General features: G+C 41.4%; 1 protein-coding gene across 1 annotated transcript; it reads right to left on the minus strand.

Moving 5' to 3' along the window:
* Nucleotides 1-95: 95 nt before the first annotated feature.
* On the minus strand, nt 96-16,904 carry hif1aa (hypoxia inducible factor 1 subunit alpha a). The gene is made up of 15 exons (XM_053336332.1): nt 16,634-16,904; nt 6,188-6,378; nt 5,598-5,749; nt 5,308-5,392; nt 4,511-4,620; nt 3,186-3,388; nt 2,871-2,977; nt 2,583-2,730; nt 2,093-2,400; nt 1,797-1,999; nt 1,573-1,695; nt 1,202-1,479; nt 1,018-1,117; nt 827-917; nt 96-739 (listed from the first exon to the last, which is right to left on the minus strand). Exons 1-15 carry the CDS (start codon nt 16,663-16,665, stop codon nt 579-581), a joined length of 2,292 nt encoding a protein of 763 aa, XP_053192307.1. The 5' UTR covers nt 16,666-16,904; the 3' UTR covers nt 96-578.
* Nucleotides 16,905-17,176: the final 272 nt, after the last annotated feature.

Below are 17,176 nucleotides of genomic sequence, written 5' to 3' on the forward strand. Positions count from 1 at the left end.
TAAACAAATATGTTCATACTTCTGGACTAAAGACATCTTGTTAGGTACGAGTACTACAACATACAAGTATGGGAGGAAAAATAAAATTGTTCAAATCCCATTAAAACTACTTTAAAAAGGCTTAATATATATTGCTGGTAATATTTTTCTTTTTAAGAAAATATAAATTGTGCGACTGAAGCTTACAATACACTGCTGGCAGTAGCGCCAGGTTCTGTGGTGACCTGCTGGAAGAGGGTCATCTGTAGAGGCGCTGTGTGCTGACAGACTCCCCAGAAGAGAGAAAAAAACAAAAATAAAAATATATATTGGACATCTTATGATGCCTGAATCCCTTGCACCAAAACCCAGACGCTGCTATGGTGTTTGTCACGGTGGAATGCTGCGGAAAATCACATGATGTGCGCAAACAGCAGCCAAACTATAATCAAACTCATACAGATACATAAATAAGGGGCAGTGGGGTGGAGTTAGGTGGGTGGGATTGAGAGGGGGGGGGCTTTGGAGAGGGAGTGACAATGTGCGGGAGAAACTGTAGTGTCCAGTCTAGTCCAGCAGTGAGCGGGATAAGCATTGACTCAGTTGACATGGTCCAGAGCACGCAGCAGCTCCTCCCCCTGCAGCAGGTACTGGCGACCCTGTAAAGGGGCGTTGACCTCGCAGTCATAGCGGGTGAGCTGCGGCAGCGTGAAGAGTGAACTGGTGCCCTCTGCTGTGCCCAGCAGACGACTTGCCATATCTAAGAGAGAACAAGGAATATTAGAGCTCTGATTCTTGGATGTTTAGTGTCAGTGTAAAGTATTTACCACAGATGTAGTTTACTCACCTGAAGGCAACAGAAGTATGGTCCTGGTTGTTCCTGATTCTGAGGACTTCAGTTTTTTGCCCTGTTCCAGCTGCTCTTGGGGCAAAGATCCCTAGAAAATCATCAAATATATATACTCAATATATATACTCAAATTTCAGTCTCTAAATTGTAGGATATGGATGAAAGAGAAATGGATGCAGAGATCTTACCTGTCCAAAAAGTTCCCTTATGTCGCCCAGTTTCCTTTTGCGCTGTGCGTTCTGAGCTGCCAGGGTCCTGAGAGAGACTTCTTTGTCCAACTGTGGGGTCCTGCAGCACAGTTATGACACTTAGCTAGCTCATAAAAAGCCATCTGAATATAAGCCATCACAAAAAACTTGATGGAACCTTTACCTCTTAGCGATGATGGTGGCAGGATGAGGGGCATTTACTGGCTCGGGTGGTGCTGGTGAAGCAGCCTGACTACCTGGTGAGCTGAAGGGGGAGTTGGGATAGCTGTTGACTTCCTGCGTGACATGGAGAGGGGAGCTCTCCAGGGAGCGGAGAGGACAGGTCTCCAGAGATTTTACTCCACAAGAGAGGGTCTCATCTGGGGTCAAACTACGCAGCTGGAAGTCATCATCCATGGGGATGTAGGGTGCCAACATCTCCAGATCCAGATCTTCCATTGCCTTGAAATGAGAAAAAACAAGTTTGATGATTGTGAATATAGATAAAAGACTCAACATAAACTATTACAGTGATCTCTGTCCAGGTATTATTACCTGTTTGGTGAAGGGAGTTTTGGGTTGTGGGTCAATTGCAAACAGCTTCTCCACCAAGTCTAGTTTGAAATCTGAGCTCATATCAGAGTCCATTGGGAAACAAAAGTCCAATGGGCTGTCAGTCTAAAGAGGAGAGACACAGATCAGACTCAGAACATCTTATTAGGTGAACAACAGGCTTGTTGTCTGTGCAGCAAAAAGCCAAAGATGTATTTCAGTCTTACCTCTGAGGAGCTCTGGCTGGTTGATGTGGTGGACGGTGTGGGAGCAAAGCTCTCAGTTTTCAAGTTCTCAGAGTTGGTGGTGGTGACATGGAGAGGCTCGCTGGGCGGCAGAGGGGAAAGAGGCAGATCCAACTTGTCATTGGTGGAGGGAAGCATTACATCATTGTAGAGAGGGACATTCTCCAGCAGTTGTATCTCTGAATCTGTACCACAGGACAGAAAACAACACAATTATGCTCAATCTCTGAATATCAACAATAAAAAGACATTTGTTAAGTTTGTTTTAGTGCACGAACCAGGGCAGCTGAAGTCCAGGGAGATGATTGTGTCTCCAGGGGCTGGGGCCAGCAGGGTTAGGGCCTCAGGCTCCTCCTTCAGCTGATCATACAGGCTAACCAGTGGCTTGACATCAGCCACCTGGGTGAACAGCTTGACCATGTCCTGCTCTGGGGTCTTCTCCTCGTCGTCCTTCAGCAGGACTGGTGACATGTCTGGCTCACTGATCTCGACCTCAGCCTTTTCCTCTTCCTGCTGCTCCTCCTTCACCGACTTCATGTCCTCGGTCTGTTCCAGAGACATGATCAGTTTCTCCTCCTGGATGCCACTGTAGAAGAAGAGAAACATGACACCGTTATGGAGCTGTACGGTTGCCTTGTGCAGTATTCTGCCATTTCTCTGAAAACAACTACATTAGAATCGCAAACCACAACATCATTTGTATAATCAGCTTCATCTACATGCAAGTTCTTAAATTGAATCCTCTGAAAGTACTGACTCTTTTAGTACCTAAGCACAAAGTTGACACAGACAACACACTGTGGCTGAGAGTTCTTGTTGTTGTAGATGACAGTGGCCTGGGTTTCCACCCACACAAAACCTCCTCTCTTGGCCAGCATCCTGTACTGGCCTGTGGTGACCTGACCCTTTGCAAACACTAAGAGCAAAGAGAGACAAGAGAGAGAAAACTTAGGTTTGAAAAAAAAAATAACACCGCTGGAGCTTCCTCTAGATTTCAAGGACATTCCAAGTTCCAATTTACAGCAAGTCCCATGCACTCTTTGTCGTTATGCTTACAGTTGTGGTGAGTCTTGGTGAGATGGTCCGAGTCCAGAGCATGGTAGTACTCATACACTGAACGATTCAGCAGGTCATCTGGATCATAACCCATCAGCTCAGTGATCCTGGAACAGAAGAAAAAAAGATGAATGTTAGAAATTAAGTGTGTGTAATTTCTAAACTGACCACTAGGTATCTCTATGTGACCATGCTAAGACAACTGAGGCACTAACAGCCAATGAAAAGTACAAAGGCAGACTAAAAAGCTAAATCATGTTTGATCCGTGTTAAGCTTTTAAAGAGTAGAATATTTGCTCAGACAGGCAAACTCACCTCTCGTCACAATATGTGAACTTCATGTCCATTGTGTGGCGGCTGAGAAAGGTCTTGGTATCCAGAGGGACTTCAATGTTGGAGGGGTGTGGGATGGGGTCACAGATCAAAACCAGGTACGGGACAGGTGGCTCCTTGTGGCCATTGGGAGGCTGCTCGATGTGGCTGTCATATAAACGTACATGACCTGAGCAGTGGAGCACCTGGAGACAGAAAACAACATCAGGAGAGTCACAACACTTTCTTTATGACTTCCACACTCCAAAGGATCATAAATTATTTCCTAATGCAGCAGTAGACTAGACTAATAAATACATTTATTCACATATAAAAATGATATAATAACTCTGGGTTTTGGGCATGTGAGTCACTTTTATACAATTTCCACAACTGCTGCATTTAGTGCTGCAGCATTGATTGCATGATTATTGTTTTCCTCCTTCACTTGTTCTTTTGCATCATTAGATCCACATCAAACTGCCTGATAAGCATCTTCAGTGGTTAGACAGCAGAGATCTTTTCATAGAGGTTAGCGGTTCAATTTCACATCATTTGACAATATGAGTGTCAAGCACTTAGTCTTTCGAGTTTATAATTAGGGAATGCAAATACGTCATCTTTAAATCCATAATTTGACATTAAATCTGCAGTGTTTGAAGTTCATGACTGCTTTTGGTCTTTTTGATACACCTGATGCCTGATCTATAACATACTGGCAATGGCTACATCTAATGTAAGTTTTCTATATGTATAAACATCAATTATTACACTGATGACATAATCTATGTTGGGACTGGCTCACAGCATAATGGTGCATTTCCTTTGTACATTAGGTTATTAGATTACTGCCATAAAGACATCTGCTATAATGCAGTTTGTATCATTCTAGTTTATGGATGCAAACTGCAATTCTTCCATCTTTCATTATCATAATGACAAATGCTGAGCTTCTCTTGCAGGAAGTAGAACTTCACTAATCAGCACACTACGATGCCAGCTGCTTACTTGCTGTATTGTGGGCTGAGGGTGTTGATGGCCAATAAAAATACATCAACTGTCATTACACAGCCTCCTGATGGCCTAATAACTGTAATGGGATTCAACGTGGTCTATAATATTGTAGGGAGCCATTCATGTCATTTTAAAAGGGTTGCTAGGATAATCAAAAAGATAATGATATCAACCTGGACCTTTATTAAAAGGGTTTCCCTAGAAATGAACTGTCCTCACCAGCAGCTCTAGTGTTGACATATGTGCTTGCACATGATAACAGTAATAATTTATTTATGAGGGTTGATTTCCTTCATGATTCCACTGACACCTACTTTCCATGTGGCCGATTTCACGTTGACAGTGCGGCCTCTGCTTGTGAGAGTGCACTTCATTCGGAGAAAGAAGCTGCGCTCTGTGTTTTGTTCCTTGGTCTTTTTGGAGCCTGAAATCAGAGGAGAAACATTTTAAAAGTGGAAGTAACTTCTGTTCTGTTCTGTCATCTCTGTGTTTACTATTAACTTCTTTTTGTGCGTCCTTTAGTGTGACATTTGTTTCCCCAGCAGCTCCCTAACATTGTAAGTTTGAAGTTTAATACAACCATTGGCCAACAGCCTACATTTACATGTGAAAAGATTAAGTTGTAAAGCTTTTGCTGTGCAGTGAGCTGCAGCAAGTTTAATAAAGGAAGTGGAGTTGCCAGCCGTTGTGACTGAGATAATATCAGCGTCAACTGAAGTGCAATGCCTGGCAGAAAAAACCTATGGTGGAGTCCCATCTGCATCTGTTACGAAGCACCAGAAAACAAAATTCTATTCACTGACACAAAACATGGATACATCGTGTTGAGCAATCAAAACAGGAAGTGTGGGAGAGATGTAGCTCACTAACAGTAATATAGAGTGAAAGGTCACTTAAGTTCACACACTGGCTAACTCTAAAACTGCAACCTCAGTTGGGACAATGATAAATTGTTCTGACAGCCTCCTTGTCTGTTTTTTCCAGCACAGACTGAACTCAACTCCCTGCTGATTGGCGCACTGGCAGACATAACAGAGTGCTAGTGTGTGACCGTCGCTCTCCATTAGAGACGTCCTATGATGTGACACTGCTCAATGTTATTGTCTCTCACCTGTTCTGTGGACCAGCATCTCCCTCAGCTCCTCCTGGTCACAGGGATGTATGAAGTCGAACACGCTGTGTCCAGTCAGGTCAAACTGCAACAAAGTAAGAACAGTCATTTCACCATTTATGTGTACATTGAACAGCCATGGTTAACATTGTATGGGGTCTTCTTAACCTTTCTTATCAAAAGTTTAATGTGTCTGTTGCATAACACAGGAAAACAATAATTTCCTAGACTCCGATCCTCAATGTTTTCCCCTCTCATCATTTTTGAGTTGCAGGTCATATCAGACCAACCTGTGCCAGCCCCAGGCACTTGTTGACATTCTCAGAGAGATAGATCATATCTCCGTCTTCCGAAAGCACCATGAGAAAGCCTTCCAGAGCCTTTAGGTAGGAGCTGTTTAGTTGGATATCCAGCTCTGTTTCCTCCTCTGCCACTGGCTCATCTGAAGAAAATAAAGGAGGGTAGGGAAAGTGAAGCAAAGCATGAATTATAGAAGCAGTTGGGACTCTATAAATCAGGCACAAAGCATTAAAAGTCTCTGCTGCCTTAAGCACACAGTTGCAGGGCAGGACACTGCGACACAGAAAAAACACACAGTGCCAACATGTCTATCTGCAAAGGGATCTATATCTACATATGTCTGAGTCGATTTCTGTCTGACTGTATCACCGTTTTCCTCTGCATGTAAAACTGTGCTCACTACTTCACAAATTAAACTTTCAGATTGCACACTCAGATCCTTTATTTTAACTGGGGCTCACTACAGCACTAAAATTGTAAATATAATTTTAAAGTAATAAAACAATGTGCACACTTCACTTCACATTTGGGACTAAACTGATGAAATACAGATGGGTCCACACCAACTACAGATACTAACCCGTACTTAGAAGTTTTCTCATGCGCAGGTAGCTGATGATGAGTCTCATGATGGAGGCCTTGTCCAGGCTGGAGCTGACGCTGTGGGGCAGCGGCAGCTGCTGGGCCAGTTCGTAGAACACCTCGGACTCCTTCCCGCGCCGGCATCGCGCAGCATCTCTTGACTTCTCCTTCCTCCGCTCTGAGCTCACTCTGCGGGGGACAAGTGACAGAGGGTCAGCCTGGTCACAGATTGGTTCTACTATGCACATTACTAGAGCTGACATCCCTCCTTCCTGACTGAGCGAGTACACAGAGCCTGGTGAGCTGCTGGAGATGGATACAGCCGCTGGAGTCCACAACAGTCAAGCTCGCGGCCGAGCCACTGTCTAAACCCTGTCAAACTCATTTACATACAGGGCTATCTACGACTGTCTTATTGGCTGCTGACCAATAGAAATGGAGTCGACCCCACTCAATGATTGGCTGGGGCAAGATAGACATGGATTCTCCTGCCTGTCTCTTGGTGCGCAGCCAAGCTACAGTGCAGCACCGATCATCCTGACATTTACGAGCCGGCCTCAACAGATCTGGAGAGGGGATGACGGCAATATTGGCACACAACACAGAGCGCATACAAACGCAGACTGAGTGACACCTTTCAGCTATCAAGAGACACACATGATCATATTCTATACTATTTGACATCAGCATCCCTCATAACTACTTATCATTTATCCAAGATTTGGCGAATGGATCACACTGTAAACAATATCTTAAGATCTGGAAGGCTGACAAAGCACAACTGACTTTAAAAGGTGAATAAGATTATTCTCTAGAGTTTATGTCTCATAATGGAAAACAAACCCTGTATTGAGTATTTGTCCTAATCATTGACCATGTATGAAGCTCTCATGACTACCAACATAAACTGGTTACATCTTCAACATAAATGCATTGGTCTGCCTGTTAGTAAACCTGATTCTTACTGCATTTACAGAATAACCCTCCTCACAACCACTACCTCATTACCTCAAATGCATTTAAATGACCGTGGAGCAGCAACATGGCATAATGGATCACAGTTTAAAAGCCCTTGGCTCTGAAATGCACACCTAATTGAAATTGATTTGTTATGCACTTGCAGCACTGGCCAAGGCCATATTGTTATTTAAAGCTCTCTAACAAAAATATGGACAAGTTACTAAAATTAGCCCTCTGTGTATCAGATCACCTGGCAATGTGGCAGATAAGATTCTTGTGAGGTGGATAAAGGTGTTCAGCACCTTTGGTTTTAGACCAAACTTTCCCATCAAACACAGATACAAAATGTATAACTACTCCTCGGGGTAAAACAATCAAAATAAGTCTGAGCATACCCTTTATCTGTCTGGCACAATCCTGAGGTAAAAATCAGTCAGTCTATAAACACATTTCGAGGGTTTTTTGTGGGGACAAATAGCACAGGTGTCTCCCAACGTAGTCGCAGTCAGCACAAAGATTGCATTAGTGAGTCTTATCCAGATAGTACAGAACAAACAGGAAAATGCAAATAGAAACCACTTTTCAGAAAACTCATCCAACACATGCTGGACAATGGCCCAACTTTCTCAGAGCAGACATTACAAAGGCTCTGTGCTGTTCACGTGTTCTGGTGAGCCCAACAGCAAGACCGCATTAACATACCATGACCCTGAAACTGAAGCAGCTACATAAAATTCATTACATTAGTATTTACACCTGTGATTTTCCAACTGTGACAACTCAAGACACCCACTCTATGACAAATGCCTGCAAACATGAATTAAGTATAACTCAGATTTAAGGAGGTGTGTTCATCAGCTCCATTTCTCAAAGATGATTATATGTAGTCTAACATCAACACGTTTTATCCCAAACTGTAATTATAGCTACAAGCATATACATCCATCCACCCTACAGTATATTCTGTCAACCCCCTGCGGAACATAGCCAAAATATCTGGGCACCATGTAAGTTGATCGCAGGGTTATATAACCAGTTCTGTGACAACATCAAAAGGCTGCGCTGCTGACAAACCATGCACAAAAATGTAAATTTGTCAGTCAAATTATAAGCCATTGTGCACAAGGTACGTCCTCTCACTGAGTTAAGCTACCAGTTAAGCCTCTGTTGATCTAATGACAGATAAACACTGTGGTACATTGTTCTTCTGTGTTTGTTTCCCTACACAGTGTTATAGACTGCCTTCGTCGCAAACTATAAACCCCCTACCATGCTAAGTAATTGATTAATAGTAGCCGTGAGTGAACTGTGACCAAATCTTGTTCAAATAAAGTTTAGCTATAGTGTTTCTGAATCCAGAGGTACAATATGAAGAGGACATTACCTAACGCTACATTCAACATGACAAACATGTCTCAGCCACTGTCTGTATTACTACAATACCAAAGCTCTATAAATACTTGAGAGGAAAGAAGATGTCGTAAAAGGAAAGTAGACTGTGTTGAAATCATAACCTGCTATCACTTCTATCAGTTGTTTTAATCCTACATCCCTGCAACTAAGTGTCTAAAACACAGATTTTAAAATAATAAAATTTCTGATTTTTTGCACCTCCACTTCCAACAAAGTTTAACATGAAACATGCACTGAGAACCAAACAGTTCCCTCGATGTTAAAACAAAGGCGAGTAGAGAGGCCACTGTTACATAACATGATTAATGCACATGGTCATGCATGCCCAGCAGTCCTCTGCTTGACTTCACTGCAAACACAATCACATTTACCACTTTAATTACACTTGTTTTTGTTTTCTAATACAAATGAGTACTATTACATAAACAACATTTGTTGGAAGGTTAGCGTTGTTAACAGATGTGAAAAAGCAGACATACAAGAGATTAATGGAAAAACAAACCAGTTTACGATGAAAACCATCCTAGCCAGCGCTAGCCTGAGTCGCTTGTATATTTTGTTACTGGGGGCTGACCTATTTTCCTAGAGAAATGTCCTCACTATCTGTCAGTCCTGTTTAGTTTGACATCAAACATGGTCTTATCTATTATATAATTCAGTTGAAAAACACATCACAACCAAAACCTCCCTGCAAAAATACAGAGATAAGCAAAGTAAGCTGAAGATATAGTCTAAGAGGCAGATGAGGCCAGGGATGTCCATTAATCTTTCAAAAATCACTTGTGCAACGCTCTCACTTCTGTTTCACTGGAACTTTAATGCAATTGTTCAACATCTGTGATGAAAACTTCAGATTTCCAGAAATAAAAAGGGCGCTTCCTTGTATTACATCAGCTATAAAATCTAGGTGAGCAGTAGAGGAGACTGTAACAGAGTCTGGTTCAAGAGAAGTTCACTTTTTATTATATTATATTATATTATATTATATTATTCTTAGTCATTCACATTTACATAGATCAAGGTTAAACATGAAACATAAAATATGGTAATTTTACAGTGAGGTTTCTTAAAACCCAGGCCTGTCAAAGTCAACTCTGTAAAATGTGCGTCTACCGCACAGTTACTCTCTGTCATGTTTTGAAAAAAACTGGACTGTCTGGTTGTGTGATGCCTTCATCTGATAAACATTTACTAGACTCATCACAGTAACAACGACTGAAGAAATAAATGCAGCGTAAGGGTGCTGAGCAAAACTCTGCAGACTCCACAGACAGACATTTCTCTTTGTTTAAGAGCAGCGGAGATTGTCACTGAGATGAGAATAGCTGTTCCACCTTAAAGGTCAGGCCACCAAGTGAGCCTGGTCAGGGTGGGCCATTGTAACTTTGGGGCTAACCCAACTTTAATCAGCAGATGGCACCACTTTCTGTGTGTCTCGACCACGCACTTGCTACGCACACAACCTACACAATGAGCTATCCCATTCTGAGCCGGGTTTATCGTCGCAGAAAAAATGCATTTCATTTCACATCCTTATTCTGAATGTATTAATTTAACTAAACAGACAAGTAATGAGAGGAACATCATGTGAAGACAAACTTTATGTTGTTTGTTTCTGACTTTTATTTTGTCTGGTGGGTAAGTACATTTCTCTTCTACTGGCCTAATAAAAAAAACAACTAGTCTGTATGATATTGCAAGATAATTGCAAATATATTTATCATATTGTAATGGATGAGTAAATTATTATTACAACCTATTGGGGAAGTGGAATAATGGATAGTTGAGTATGAAGGTTTAAAAAGAAAAATGTATCAGTAACATGTTATAACCTGAAAAGTAACAAGATGCTTTTCACGTTATAAGAATATTTTTACTTTATTATGACAACGTATCATGTTATAAAATAACTTATATTGTTATAACGTGTAATGAGGAAACATAGCACAGATATCAGCTCTATAGTGATAACTGTGTGTCTGTAATGTGCCCAGAGCTGCCAGTGTGTCGCTGGTTGTCAAACATGTTCAATATTGAATGAGACGTATCACACAGTTAATAAAACACTGAATAAAAGGACACAGTGAAGCTCTAACTGTCATTCTTCTGAGGAGAGGACAAAGCTCTCCTAGAGGGTGCACTAATGCCAGACAGGGGGTCCCCCCCCGCTGCAACATACGCCTGTGTGACAACCTCAACGAGCCACTGTGCCAATGCTCTCCCTGAGAATACACTCTGTAATGCACTAACAGCTGTTGTGTCTGTCTGAAGCCCGCTAAGCCTTATAACAGAACAACGTGCACCAGACACAGGCAAAGTGATGTTTCCAGAATCTTAATCCTGTGAGGAGGAGGGGAAAAAACATTCCAAGGAAATAACCCTGGATCTAAAAGAGCGAGTTATTGCTTCAGGCATGAATGTGGGACTCAGCCTCAGAGTGACTGAGCTCCCATCTTCCCTGATAATGAGGCAAGATGGAGAGAGTGAGAGCGCACACAGATCACATATTCTTCAGGGCTGAGAGAAATGTCGTCTTTAAGGGCTGGAGTTTGAGATAGACTTGTGGTCTGGCGGTTCAAAAGAAAGTTTCTCCAGAGCACGTAAAAGCACGAGTAATCCTGCTGTGGTGCATGACAGGTCGCTGTCTTCAGACTCCTTTTCAGAAGTGCAGATCTCTCTCCATACCGTTTACGACAGGATGAAATAACCACAGCACATGTTTTGTGATAGATGGAGCCAAATTTATATCTAATAACAGCTGGAGGGAAATCAACACAAGATAGAGGACACATTGTAGGATTTGTTCCCCTCTGAAAAGTGGATCATTTCACTGTGTAACTGTACATTCAGACCAAAAGCGTCAAAAGCGGACAGTACGCCAAAGCCGCCCTGTTCACCCCGCTAAAGTCGCCTTTGTCGGCTTTTCGGTCTTACTTCTCAATTTAAAAGGGTCCGCAACGTCACTCACATAAAAAGCCGCCGTGCAACAACTGCTGTAGGGTTAGTGTTAATCATTTATTGGGATCGACATGGATGAGCGAGATATCATTGCTTTTGGTGCTGCTCCGCTCTAACTGCAAAGACACCGCTCTCGTTGTCGGATGTGGTAAGAACCCAAGTTGCACAGGTTGTTTCGCTGGGACCCACTTGACCAAGGGACATCAGCAGATCTAGACATTCCCATTAGTTATTGCATGGCTATGTGCTGTGTGCACTCTGGCGCGGCAGAAAAAGTTAAAACATTTTAAACTTTTTTTCCCGCCTTGTCCGCTCGTTCCGCTCCGCCTTTGCTACTTTCTCCACCTTTTCCGCCTGGCTCCCAATAGAAAGTGAATGACTTCCGCGTGCTTTGTATGCTTTTGGTCTGAACGAACAGTAAGAGGCCGTATTGGATGGCGCTTTCACTCCCTGAATAATGTGTGCTACTTCAGGAGGGAAATCTACAAATACTGGCCTATTACTGGACAGTGTCGTGCCATCCAGCTGGGAGAGCACATCTCTGCGCCAAAGAAGTTCCCATGGCTTTCCCAACAACAGCTATTTCATTCATAGACATATATAAGTGTACGGTGTCATTGTTGGAGCCACTAGAATAACTGTGAAACCCTCCTCCTGAACACATGCTAAAAGATGAGGAATCAGGGGAACTGGAGGAAAAGTGTAAAGAAGACATTAAAAAACTATTATTTCTGTTTGGCATAATGAGTGTAGACCCATAGGAAGAAGAAAGCAGGAAGTAGTATTTAGGGTAGTGTTAAATGATCGGTTATCAAAACCATTACTGGAGTGTGTCATCTGTTATATTTACAACTGACAGGGAAGTGACATCCTGTTTCTGTTTATCCCCACCCACAGTATACCACATTCTGTGTTTAAAGCTTTCAACTACAGTGGCAGCATAAACTCTTACCAGGTGCTTAAGATTACACTATGTAGTAATAATTTATTACTTATTACTCCCAGCAGAGATTTTTGTCAGTGCATCTCCATTGGGAGGTCACAATGTCCTTGGAGGGTGAGGAGTCTTCGCTGCACACTTAAAATTGCAAACACGCTCATTCAACTCGTACTCCCTCCTACTACGCTACACTCCTCCTGAGAAATGACTACTGCATCTGTTTACATTTGGACGACATGCATCCACCAAGTCCGTCCTACGCACTGCGTTCATAATAAAAACAGCCTCTCACGGTTGGAGTTCGTCAAGTCTGACTCAACAGATGAGGATGTTGTTCACAAACTGTCTGCAACTGATCAAGCGTCCTTCAACCTTTTAGAAAAGCTTAGTGTCTGACGTGCATACGATGAGTAAGTGTTATTGGGAAATGTTAAAAATGCTGTGGATGACAAACTGGCCTATAATTTGCATGACCATATGAAAAAGTTAATTCTGTGCCATTCACAAAGGTAGGTTTTTTTTAAACCAAAGTGCTCGTGGGTGTACTTTGCATTAAGTAACTTTTTCCACAAGTATTTTATGAACACTTCATAAACCATCGACAGCATGAACTATCGACAGCAGAGCACGACAATTCAGTAATAAGAAACTAAATCAGCTAACCAACACACAGCAAAGAAAATGATTTGGTCCACAATCAGTTTTACTTGTAAAGCCCTGTATCCGTATAGTAGCACTAGTACTGCAGGAGAGAGGCTGCATTCGAGTGCTGCAGACAGACGTCTTTTTTTTTTGCTTCCTACACTCTGCTTTCAACAGACCAACTTCTGTTTTAACAAAAACAGAGAACTTCTTTCATTTCATCATTCTCATACATGTTGAAGACTGTAAGATGTTTCCAAATTAACACCGTTAAATCTTTAAACTCTCACACAATTTTCTCTGATCATTAGACAGGGACCAGACCAGCTAGCTTAACTGTCAGTTATGTTTCAGATTGCGGTTCAGTGGACCAGTCTAAAGACAGGAGTCAATGGTTTTGGTGTCACATTGAACTGGAGCAGGAACCTAAAAATAGTGGCTCCCCTTTCTTCAAATCATGACAAAAAGAATCAGAAGTAAATGAAAAGTTCCCTACCTCGACATGCAAGAGGCACAAAGGCTTTTAATGTTCAGGATGTATCTGGGACGATTCAGGCACACTTTATTGGATTATATTAGCTGAAATAAACTCAATCCTGAATTTTCTGTTCTCTCCTGTGTTTTGTCCACCTCAACCTGTGAGTGTTGTAGCCCTGCTCTAATATAGCTCACAAATCTGTCAAATCTTATCTCTCCTCTCTTTTATTAGCAAATAAAGACTACATAACATTGGGGTAGCAGGTACTGACTGCTGCTTAGTTAAAATAACAACCATAGCAGGTTACAGGTCATATCAGTTGCTGCTAATTAACAATAAATTATCTTGAGGGCAGGCCAAAAAGAAACTGGGCTGTAGTGGTATTTCCTTCAATTGTTTACAGCACAAGACAGTCCTTGTGGAAGCTTTCTGATGTGAACCTTTATCTTTCAACAGCGGGCAATCTTTCAATTCACCAAACTACTCAGATCTCCCTCTTTAATCTTTGTAAGCTCTAAAACCCTTGTTTATAGGAAAAAAACTGTTTTCTAAACTGTTGTTTTTCTAAACATTGTAACATGCTAACCTGATAAGCTATAACAACATCTACAAAAAGCCATGATTCAGCAGTCTGGTAAAATAAACCCTCCAGCAACACAGCCTATCTTAACGCTTTGTTTTCAATCACAAAACATCAAAAGGAGAAGAAAAAACAAGTTTACACAAACAAAAAAGAAATTACTGAAAAGTAAAACAATTTATTTTTCAAGTTCAGACTAGCCTGCATACAAGTGGCAATTGTACTCAAATGTCTTAGGGCAACCTGCAAGTTGTCAGCCACTGAACCTCTACACACATTTGGCCACTCCTATTGACGTCAAATCCTGGTGATTAAGAGATGAGACAGAAATAATACCGAGGCTCCTCATAGATACCAGCCAAAACTGCACTAAACCAGTTAACTACTAGTGATTCTTCTGTGAGATAGAGATGTGAAAATATTTACTGAAACCTGACAGGGGTTGTTGAGCGGTTGATTAGACAAAAATCTCAAACTGGCAAGGAAAGAGAAATAAGTCAGAGACATTTTCTTCAAAGCGAATAGACAAGAACAACAAGCCGCCTCCATAATTAGTCAGAAGTTTCTCACTGATGCAACTCAACCATTTTATCCAGTAGTGCATTACACTAATAACCTTAATAGCATCTCTATTAAACTATATGGATTTTGTTCTCAATGTGGATACAATGTGGATCCACTGATTAATGTGATCATTCTCTCATTGTATCTATTTGTTGTCAGGTCTATTACATCAAATTAACATCCCAATTCTCCAAAGTGTAAGATAGTCTTCAAATGGCTTCTAGAAAATCCAAATAGTAGCAGATTCATTTTCTATCCGTTGAATAATTGACTTATGGACTAATTGTTTCAGCTCTAGGTTTGACTACTCTTGTCTCTTAAGAAATTGCTAACAAAAAACCGTACTGAGGGTGCTTCATCCCTGTATATTCTGTACTGATCTGTAATTAAAAGACAATAACAGAGGAAAGTTTGTTTCCACTGTGGGGTCCTCTGTGGGGGAAACATTACTGTTGCTGTTACACTCCAATTTGCAGACGATCCTTTACATCCACTGCACACTTATATGGACTCTACTCATCACCTGTTGTTCATTTGCACTGATTTGATTATGTCATGGCTCGTGTACATGCAGATTGTCCTTTTGTACAGCAGATATTAATTAGTTACTGATTACTTGTCTAATCACTGGATGGATTTGCTCCACTGTTGACTGCTCTCCCGTTACTGTTTTTCTGTATTTCATATAATTGTAAGAATCTGGACCTTTTTCCTTGTTGGTCTGATGAAATATGTAATTGGACGCCGCTTAGGGCTCTGGTAACTTGTAATAGTCATATCTCATTATTTGTTAGGTATTATATACATTAAATGACTCATCAAAAGTGATTATCAACTAATTTTAGATAGAGAAAGTTTTAGCTTAACCAGAGTGTAAAATTGTTCAAATTTTACCTCAACAGATTACCATAGTTTTTTTGGCTGGTGAATGAAGCAAATCTACCATCTAACAGTCACTTGCATATTTTTTCCAGCTGGTGTCTGGTGCTGATTTTGTGCCCTAAGCTTAACTCTTTCAACTCTCATTTGAACTCTTGGTGGCTCTCCCCTCACAAACCTGAGTGCTAAAAAACTATAGATCAGTTCCCTGTGTGGTAAGTTATGTGGTATCACTAGTACCCAAAACACTTTCACTTTTTTTTTGCTTGATTAACAAACTGGCAAACACAGACAAAACTTCGAAGCCACTCTCTCACTAAAACACTGTTGATAACTTAATAGAATAGCTTTAAAAAGTAATAACGAACTTACATGTGAGATTTTAAGCTTAGTAAATGAAGCTGATTACTTCTCTACTCAAACTTTATTATAAATACTAGAGAAAAACACAAGAGATTTAAACCAAGGCCTGCTACACTAAACCTTAAATATTTCATCAGAAACCACACACCAGCAATGCACTCTCAAATTCTACACGTCAAACCTACTACAAAACCACCATTGATGGAGCATACAATTAATGGGATAAAGGAGTGTCACATTCAAATCTAATGTAAATATCACTTAACTTACCTCTAACATTAGGAAGTCTCAACACTTGTCATTAATCAAAAGGTGGATTTAACGTTAACTGACAACGTACATATCCAATAACATATTTACACAAGGTGAACAGACTAAATCAATCCATCAATAGCGAGTTCCTGCATCAAATCAATAACGTTAGCTCCAGTCCAGGTTATTTCTCAGACAGCTAGCTAACTGTTAGCCACTTGCTAACGATAATAGCGCCGTTAGCAAACCCATTTTGTCGAACAAACACGCCTAACTAGCAGAAAATTATGTAAGAAAAGCTCACAGCATCACATCAATACTAATGATCAAATCACAGACGGAGACAAAAGTTGTTCAACCAGCTCTTTAACAAGGATAAAGCTGACTGCGCAGCATTAGCTAGCGTCAACATTACCTTTTCTTTTCGGGTACAATTCCTGTGTCCATGTCAGGACGAAAGGACCTGAGTTGAGTCTCTCTATCGGTATCAAGCTGTATCCGGGCCCGTCGAGAAATAAACCAAACTCCCACGATTTTTTGCTGCTGTGAGTCCCTAAATCCTCGAGTGGGTCACATACGAGTTATCACTGCGTGTATTTCGTCAAAGAAATTGAGCTTTCCTGCTGTGAGAACCGCTCCGGTCGTTGACTCTTGCACAGCCACAGTGCCACGCTGCAGAGAGGACAATGTTGCCCCGAAGAGTCCGCCCCCTGCTTCTGCAGCGGGGACGCGCAGTCACATGCCTGCCCCATCGAGCACGAGCACAGAAAACACGAACTAGTCACCGATAGTCCTCAACCTTCTTGGTGCCAAGGACCCCCAAACTGAGACACATCAGGACCCATAGTAATAATATCTAGTCTCAGGGATCCTCATCATTTATTCCATAACTGCCTATACTGTAAATTGACAGATTAACAGTGAAGAGTGAGAAATGTATTAACATAATAGAAAAATA

Source organism: Scomber japonicus, chromosome 16 (assembly GCF_027409825.1).
Source record: "Scomber japonicus isolate fScoJap1 chromosome 16, fScoJap1.pri, whole genome shotgun sequence".
In the NCBI taxonomy this organism is placed as follows: domain Eukaryota; kingdom Metazoa; phylum Chordata; class Actinopteri; order Scombriformes; family Scombridae; genus Scomber; species Scomber japonicus.

Bases quoted from the DNA above. Each gene is read 5' to 3' on its own strand.
- hif1aa (XM_053336332.1), bottom strand. From the start codon at position 16,665: ATGGACACAGGAATTGTACCCGAAAAGAAAAG. The intron at 4,621-5,307 runs GTGAGAGACAAT...CTCTGATTTCAG, and splicing joins GATGCTGGTCCACAGAACAG to GCTCCAAAAAGACCAAGGAA. The intron at 918-1,017 runs GTAAGATCTCTG...ATGATTTTCTAG, and splicing joins TAAGGGAACTTTTTGGACAG to GGATCTTTGCCCCAAGAGCA.